Source organism: Argopecten irradians, chromosome 16 (assembly GCF_041381155.1).
Source record: "Argopecten irradians isolate NY chromosome 16, Ai_NY, whole genome shotgun sequence".
Lineage (NCBI taxonomy): Eukaryota > Metazoa > Mollusca > Bivalvia > Pectinida > Pectinidae > Argopecten > Argopecten irradians.
Genome location: NC_091149.1, coordinates 5,619,165 through 5,628,704, shown reverse-complemented (window position 1 = coordinate 5,628,704; position 9,540 = coordinate 5,619,165). Strand labels below are relative to the sequence as shown.

The 9,540-nt window shown below is 34.4% G+C and overlaps 1 protein-coding gene across 1 annotated transcript; it reads right to left on the bottom strand.

Annotated features, from left to right (window-relative positions):
• Positions 1–251: 251 nt before the first annotated feature.
• Positions 252–6,236, bottom strand: LOC138310712 (phosphatidylinositol 3,4,5-trisphosphate-dependent Rac exchanger 1 protein-like). Its single transcript, XM_069252051.1, has 9 exons — positions 5,799–6,236; positions 5,342–5,425; positions 4,388–4,533; positions 4,112–4,226; positions 3,714–3,815; positions 2,949–3,101; positions 2,718–2,831; positions 2,320–2,418; positions 252–2,106 (listed from the first exon to the last, which is right to left on the bottom strand). Exons 1-9 carry the CDS (start codon positions 5,934–5,936, stop codon positions 1,987–1,989), a joined length of 1,071 nt encoding a protein of 356 aa, XP_069108152.1. The 5' UTR covers positions 5,937–6,236; the 3' UTR covers positions 252–1,986.
• Between the last annotated feature and the right edge of the window lie 3,304 nt (positions 6,237–9,540).

Sequence of the window (9,540 nt, the reverse complement as noted above, 5' to 3'; positions counted from 1 at the left end):
TTATCACAGCAATAAAGGGAAATTTTGGCACCTAACAAATGGGAATATATATCTGGATTTATCACAATAAACAAATTGGTAAATTACTGAAATTGCACAATTAATTAAAAGGAAAATCTGAAAACTACAAATTTTTACACATACCTAACTGGAAATAAAAGATGAAAACTGACAAAGAGATTAATCTGGATTTATACATCACAAATAGTAAGGGATAATATAATAACTAACAATGTGACCTTCAAAAAGAGAGATAATCTGGATTTATCACAATAAAGGGAAATAATCACAAACAAAGGGAGATAATCTGGATTTATCACCAATAAAGGGAAATAATCACCTACAAGGGGAGATAATCATCAACAAGAGAGGATCATGAAAATTTGTTTTCTACAAAAAGATAATAGAAGAATTCCACATCTAACTGCATAGAATAATATCAAAATTGCATATATATAAATCTTCATCGCTAAACAAATATTCTCTACTAAACTAAAGGATTATAAATTATTCAATTCTCTTGAATAAAAACTATATGAATTGGATAACAATACTTCATATCCCCAAACAAACTACATTTAGTGTTAGACTTGGCTTGTCTCTTGCCGAAAGGCATTTAAATAACATTTGTATGACTTATCGATCTATTCCCCCAACAAGTCATTCTTGGTGTTCACAACAAAAACAATACAATCTACCAACTTCTCCCCCAAAAATTGACCTACAATTTCTACAGTTGCACAGTTCTACAGTTCCCAAAAATCAATTCCAAAACTAACTTCCCCAAAACATCTATCACTTTAGTGTGTAAATGTATGTATAATTTCTACATTTATCTAATTTGACAACACTCAGATTTTTAACATTTGAAGATATTTTAAGTAATAAATATATCTACAACAGAATATCCTTCCAGTTGTCTGTTTCAATTCGGATATCTGTGGCAATTTCCTAATAGTAAAATATTTTTTCTATATTTTCCCAAAAGAATTGGTACTCATTTCCCTCAACAGTTATTGCATATAACAATTCTTAAATCTCTATGACGATAAATAAAACTAAAAACAGGCGAGGGATATCACAGGATCAACCTGCTGTCCATGTCCTGTGAATTACACAACCAACGACAATATCAACACACAATCTCATCCAGTTATGGATTATTCCCCTTAGATTTAGAAAATAAAACTAGCACTGCCCAAGGGAAAAAATCTAGTACAGGTATTAAAATTTAGAAGAATCTGATTGGTCAGGTCAATTAAAAACTATTTTACATAAATTGATTTCAATAATCCTCAATAGGAGATTTCTGTTTGACTATTTTTGAAACAATTAAAAATGCCAGATAATTAAGATATTATTACTTGTAGAAAATGAATGACTTAATTCTGTCAGGATTTCTATAAAAGGTGTTCATACATAATGTATGATCTGTTACCATAGCGATAATGAACCAATCACAGTTTGTTATGATATTCTGTCTAAAACAGATTTTAAGATGAACATCTTGGAATGGCGACTGTGCTTCAATGGGTACACAAATGTCTTAAAGACAAGATGCTATGATATAAACAACGCTGATGGAATCTTGACAACACGTCGACAAATTAATACAGTCTATACGATGCCCTAAGACATCTCTGACAGATTCTGTAACTTCTTTGCCGGAGCAAAACTTCCATAAATTGGAGAAAATGTTTTCTTCTCTTAAACTGATGCTTTTCATGCTCCAAAGAGTCTTCCTTTTTACCTCGACCTCCAGGTCAAGAGTTTATGACCTCTGGGTCATGCCTCAGTGACCTTACGTAAAGGTCATGCATGTGGGCTCAAGGCAGGACACCTTTTGGGAGGGTGTCTTCGTCCATGCAGATCATCCAATATGATGAAGCTTAGCAATGGATCTCCACTCAAGCATGGGAGGAAGCTTAACGGTGATGCCTCTGATCACGGGAGTGACCTTGGTAGATGACATTGGAAAACAGTTCATCACACCAGATGTTTGATCATGATGTTAGGAAGGGCGTTTCTTCTCTTTCTCCACGAGGCTAAGTCTATTGTCTGCTGCTTCATGTTCTTTAACCAAAGTTTTACGTCAGTGTCTTCACCCTAACAGGATAAAAATATTGTTTTATAATGCAGCTATATATTCAATTTTATCCGCTGTACTCATTACTTAAAGAAATACCTAAATGCAGTTGGAAAGTCATGATTAAAAAAGACTTAGGCTCCATTGAAGTTGATGTAACAATATTGACCTTGACCTTTGACACTGTGTCATTTAGTTTACCATATTCTTAATTGACCTGAATGGTTCCTTACCTTAAACACAAAAGGCTCCTTGTTGATCTCTAGCACTTCAAATGTATCATCTGAGTCAGGGTCATGGTTCACTATGCATCGGTTCAGCATGAACGGCTCCTGTAACAAATTTGTTAGGTAATTATTTAGAACAGATACATGTCATATAAAAAGCTTATCTCCCCTAAAAGATTATCTCCCCTTATCCAATGTGACTTGTGAAGTCATGTGACCATTGCCCAGCTATAAGTAGCACACGTATGGCCTCCCTTCCAAATCCTAAGAAGAGGATACAATATAGGAAATGTGGTCCTGTGATGTCATGTGACTTTTATTATCATGTGACCTATAGATATCATGTGACTGGTGACATCATGTGACTGGTGACATCATGTGACTGGTGACATCATGTGACTTACCCTCAATGTCTGGTATTTGCCGTTTTTCTCCTTGAGTAACACCACCGCGGCCTGGATGACTTGAGTTTTACGAGGAAACAGGATATCGTCTACATCAGTTTGGTGCAGCTCACCCTGTTTATTCAAAACACGACAAACTTAGTATATACCTCTCTGTGTTTCGACGCCATGAAATCAAATTTACAATAAAATCAGTTGAGAGTCAAAAGTAGTACAATTACAAGTATTTACCTTTCCAAGAGTTAGAAGTATTCCTTGTACAGTAGAAAATTTGTGACGGGGACGTTTCGTGGCCCAGTGATCGGCTGACACGGCGACCTGTAAACGACATGTGGTGATGTCACACACATCTTTTTTGTTCCATCCGAGAATGTCAATGGCTGCCTGTAAAACAAGAAATTCCAAGTATTAAAGAAAGAAATTTTTTACCTTTAATTCAATCTTTGTATTTTTTACTTTCACATTCTACAATAAGGTTCTAGCAAGTTTAACCAACTGTAACTAAAGAAATATGCCAGTTCTCAGGAACTATAAGGGAAGATTGACAAAGTAACAAGAGTTACTTCCCCTGAAGCATACCTGTCTCCATGCAGAAGGATAATTACAAAGTTAATTACGAAATATCTTTTACACTGTTGTGCCAATGCCAACATCTGTTACGTAATTGTCAAACAATAGGCCTAAAAATCTTACAAATATATTTATACAATGACTCCTGCACAGATTCGCTGCAGGATCATCCCAAAGTACGACTGTCCTCCCACCTCCCCCCTCCCCCAAGCAGACGTCGACGTAACGTGACTTGGCACACAATTCTAATGCCATCATACCATGGCATGTCACATGAAATAATCCGACTATTGATTGGAAACTGTAGATTATTGGTAATATCATTCAAATACCCCTACAGTTTCGTAATGAGCTCTACCAGCCTTTGAGTTAGAGGCATCCATTTGTGTAAATAGGGGTGCATGGTGCTGATTTTCTTTTACTTACTCGGTTAAGTTCGACCTTCTCCATAGAGTGAGCTTGTCTTTGTAACAGTAGATCGGCGACCTTCTTCTTCATCTTCATAGAGCCACTGCTCTTCTGTGTTTTCTGTAATTAATTGAATCCTTAATTAATTAAGATTCTTCCTTTTGATCAACTTCTGTAGTTACACCAGGAGTAAAATCAAATTCAATTTCCTGGAAAGTCGATAAAAATACCATTCTCGCCGACTTTGTGGTAGCAAGATTATAAAGGTATAAAATTTAGCTTTTAATTTCTTTGACAAAATTTTGAAAATGTGAAAATGAAATGGACATTTTGGATTTTCCGATAAATTCTTTTTTTTTTATTTTTCCTTTCTTTTTTTCATTGAAAGTTTTGAATCACAACATCTGATTACTTACCGAGTTGATATGGGCTAGAATTTCCTCCATTTTAGCTTTAGCTGCCATGATAGCCATTTTGTCAGGATTTTCAGATGACGTCGATTTATAGAGGCGTTCTAGTAGTAATGGATATCTGTAGGAAAATTTAAATTGGGAATATGAATTGTCATGAATTTCAAACATGAATTAACACATTAAATTGCATATGAAAATCAGTGGGTTTTTATAATAAATATAACCTATCTGTCAATATATATTTTGACGATAGACACAGTATTTTGTTTCCATGGTTACCTCATTATTCGTTGGACAGGAAGGATGAGGAAGGACTTTAGAGGCATCCGTCGTAGAGCGACGTTATCGTCCTGTGAGGCTTGTAGGAAGATTCTTAGGAGTTCTTTCTCTTTCTCCAACTGCTCTAACAAGTTACCAGCGTGACTCTGCAAACAAATTAATAATTAAGTTTCTTAAATTCTCCATATTTCAATTTTATCTTCCTATTCATTGATGGCATGTTTGATATTGAAACATGATGAACATACCTAAATACCTAGTTGACTTAATTACACACCACCACCACCCCCCATCAACGCCTTGACACCTCCTACCTCCCCCCCCCCCCCCACCCCCCACCCCCCACTCCATTTTCCCCAATCGTCCACAAGTGTAATGGCATAGTAACATATCATATATAGCCCTTTCACATATGGTGATTCTATTCCAAATAGGTGATAATTTATTGAATATCCCAACTTTGACATAATTCTAATCAATTTCCCCAGAGCTATTTAGGTCAATATGTCACAAGAAATGTGGCAATTGTCTGCAGACTTCTTCATGGCCGTCAACAATCCATCACATTCTGACAATGAGATTAATTATCGTTTAAAGTATTTTTCCTAAGATTAGGTCATTAAATGAATCAGTTAAAATCTGATATGAAAATAGGTCTAATGCTCTTTAATACTTTTGATGACATTTTAATACAAATTGTTTAAAAAAAAATTAACCAATCCCCAATTACATATTCTGTATTTGCACATTATAGAGTTATCTGCCCTTGCAGGAAGGCATTGCTTGTGATGTCATGTATTTGTGAGCATGTATATAACATCACACTTTTCAGAAGAAAAAAAAAAGAAAAAATGTGAATTTCGCTCAATAACCAATTGATACCTGCTGTGAAGGGAGATAACTCTGTAAAAAACGGAATAAATGTTGTAGCTGGTGGCTACACCAGAACCTTACCTGGTTGACACAATAACTCTCAAAAGCCATCATCAAATCCGTTGACTTTAAAAACAAGTTGCCAATGGAAACTTCCACAAAATCCTGTAAAAATACATTAAACTTCTTTAGATATTACTTATAAGTGCACTTATCATTAAACATTCACATAGTTTACATTGTATTTTTTGTATGTTTTTAAGTGCAGTTATGAACTTTCTTGATTTTCTCGGTCGTGGTTTTAATTACTTTTGTGAAATTAAAACAATGTCAAGGATAACTATTGTCCCTAATATTATTCCAATTATTTTCAGGATTTTATCAAAATTTCTGTTTCAGATATGCTGATATCAAATAAAGATGATTAATTTTTCTTTGATTTCATACTAACAAAATTTCTTTCATGCTCCGATGAAATTAAAAAATTGAGACATCAATGCTGAATCGAAAAAAAATCAACATGAAGTAATATACGTACAAGGTCGTCACTGTTGATAGCGTCCTGAAGAGCGACGTCCAGTTTCGCTGTAAACTGTGTATTAGCCTGGATGAGCTGCTCCAAGTTAAGGAAGATGGCCTCCACTTGGTCAGAACTAAGGAGTCCGTTTGTTTTCATTGGTTTATAGAAATGCTGTAGTTATGATAAAATGAGATAAGTGTCAATCAATGATTTTCAAAATATTTATTTTAAAAGTAAGTTTAGATATGGTAATGTATACCTTGCGGAAAGAAAGAAAGAAAGAAAAAAAAAAGAAAAAGAGAGAGAGAAAGAAAGAAAAAATTATAAAAAAAGAGAGTGCATGATAAGAAGCCTTAAATTGCAAGACAATTTACAAAAAATTCAGATTATTTAAAAAAAAAAGGATCTTTTTCAAGTCCATTTGTTTGGGGGGTTGGGGAGGTGTTACAAATTATATTGACATTTCTGACTATATTATTATACCATTCTCACATATAAAGAATCAATGAAATAAAACAAATAAGTTTGACTGAATTTGAAATATTCCAATATCTTTTTTTTTTCTATAGTATGTACAGAATACGCTCAATATCTAGGAATTTTGTGACTTTTTTTTTATCGATAACAGTTTTACTAATTCTTTTATCACCTGACCTTTTGTGAAATTTGATGCCTTACACATTCACCCCTGTAGACACCTTTAAAATCTTCTTATTCAAAGGATGGAACAGTCCATTATGAATTTTCAGGGATGAAAGAGTTAAAAGTGTTAATGTAATTGGTTACACAGATTATATACCATGAAATGACGTAATAACAATAACTTACGTCTTTGAGATGTGTAAACACGCCAATAACTATTTCTCAGAGTCCCTTATGATCAATACATGATGTCCTTTTTCGTTCCGTCATCCTCGACTCTTTGTTAACACTGTTGATGATGGTAACTCCTCTTGTCCGTCATCTCACTGTGAAAAAAAAAAAAAAATACTTTATTATCCCAAAGCGTCAAATACTTAGCAAGCCATCATAAGAACAAAAATATAAATAGTACGATCATAAGGATATTTCAGCACTTCAAAAAAACAAGGACATGATTATGAAATTTTGATCATAAAATAAAAAAGTACATGTCAAATCAAGATTTTTTTTTTTTCATTTTTCCAACACCATACTCATTACATCCAACTAACTTTTACAGACAAATAGGGTTGGTAGTCCTGTGTGATCATTCTACATAATTTTAATAATAGTCCCCCAAGAGAAAAACATTGTATAGCTCCAATGAAGGTTAATAAGTTAAGGATCATGATAAATCCATTTTAGCCAAAATCCATCTGGAATATTCCTTTTGTTAATGCTCACAGCTATAGTCTCGAGATGGAATTTCTTATTAAGCAAGCCTATACGAATTTCATAGGGGCTTATGGTTACCAATGTAAGGCCAAAACCTAGTCACAGCAAGTGAAAAACACATAAGTTCGATCACGTAATTTATCTCCTTCTGGAGGGCAACTGGCTCTGAAACATTACTTCTGACTTCATTCATATAATAACCACAAATATCAACGAATAAAAGAGGTTCAGAGGCAATTTATTAAAGATGATGCTCAAGGAAAACCACAACCGAACAATTACCAAAGACCAATTATCTATCAAAATGGACTGACCACCACAACCCAACAATTATTATATGATTAGGAATGTCTAGACCACTTTAACCACCGCACCACACTTGGCCATCTAAATGCCAGCGTAGAAGGGCTAGTCCAGGTAGATTGGTCAGACAGCTTAACCATAGAGCCTCAGGTAGAGCCAGAGCAGGAAAGGCTCGTCATGTAAGAAAAGTCAGACTAACCTTAACAACTTTAGGCCACCATAACCAGAAGTTGAGGGCAAGTAGGTTAATTATCGGACACTTTATCCACCCTTACAACTTCATGCTATCCCCTAACTTGAACACTTACCATTAAAACTCTAATTTGTCAACCATCTTCACAGCGACCAATTCAAAATCAATGTTAATTAACCACTTAAGCAGTTCCAAAGAAAGAAACAATCCAGTCCAACGCTAGGGCGCTAGAGCGGGATGAAAACTCATTAGCTAATGTTAATCACAGCAAATCTTAATCCAATAACACTCTTCGGCCTTCTGTTTAGTTATCATTGAACACGAACCACAATCTTCTGTATAAAGTTTTCCTGCGCCTCAATACCTCACTTGTCGGAATGAATGTTTGAATAGGTTTGTTAATGATCTGTTTCTCATTGGAAGGTCACGCCGAGTCACCTAGATTAACGTCCATGAGCAACCCAGATCTGGAGGTTGGACCTGAAATTACAACCAGATCCAGAGTGCCCAGCACAATTCCAGGTATTTTTCTATAACGTGCTGTTTGCGTTACATCTACAATGATGTGTCATCATTATTATTTCATATTTAGAACCCAGTGCTTTATCAGTTGCAGGAACAAAGGCACAACATACTTTGGACTCTGAAGTCCGACTTCGATCCCATTTTTCGATCTGTACATGCCAAATAGAAGCAAAATACATTTTTGTTTAGCCATTAAAATGATGATATTTTTAAATGAAATGGTAAAAGTCAAAAAATAATAATTTTTAAAACGGTCAAATATACATGTAATGAACATTGTTTTAAAATATATAGTTAATTCGGATTTAAAAAATTTCTATGCAATCAGAAGCCTATTATCATTTGAAAACTTATACATGGTCTAATGAATTAAATATAAATATCTACGAGAAAATGTTCTTTTCTATATAAACCTGGTGCATATAGCCGGCAAAATATACATCTCGTGGGGATTGCTTTTTTTATTTGTTGTTTTCGACAGTAATTAAGACCAATAGAAAAAAACGTCCCTGAGTTGATTCTAAGCCGAGTCAGTGATTTAAATCTATGATTATTTAATCATACATTCTATTAATTAGCTGTCATTATATAGTACTTTTAAAAACTTTGACCCTAAATGACCTTTGTGGTTGATGGACAGTAAAACCAAAACAAACAAACAAACAAATCATTAAATATCTATAATTAGGATAACTTGAAAATATGCAATGAAATGTTTTAACTATGACCCAACCCTCTTTTAATTGATTAAAACGTAGTTGCAATGGTCTCCTCCGATTCAATGTACATTTGCGTAGTGCCTTGAATACGGATATTTCTCACACATTTCCAATAATTGAGGTATATGCCCGTCTATTGGGTCGATAACAACATGCAAACCAACCGTCTGTCTGACACCCATTAACTATTTTGTAGCCCGTAAAACCACTACAGATAAGCAGGAAAAAAGTCCTTTTTGTTTTCTTTGTAGTGATAAAGGAAATCAGATTCATGGTTTTGACTGTGTAAAGAAGACGAGAATCACTATAGCAACACTCATAATATTATTTCGGTGTGTGCTACTTCATCGTAGGGTGATTTTGATTCGAGTTTGTTTATTTGTTGTGAATTCATAACATGTTGTTACGTCAGTCATAAATGTCATTTGAAAACATCAATCTGAGGACAAGACGCCACATTTAACTCATTATCCCCTGGAAACCTATTTAGACTCTTCTAAATCAAAGACTAGACCAGTCCATTATGAAATTTCAGGGATAAATGTTGTAAAGGTGGTACCAAAACATGAAACCTGTTCAATTTGTTACTAACCATGGTAACCTAGGGCACAGGCAAAGCACTCTGGATATTTGTTTGTTTGTTTTTATCTATAATACTCCATTG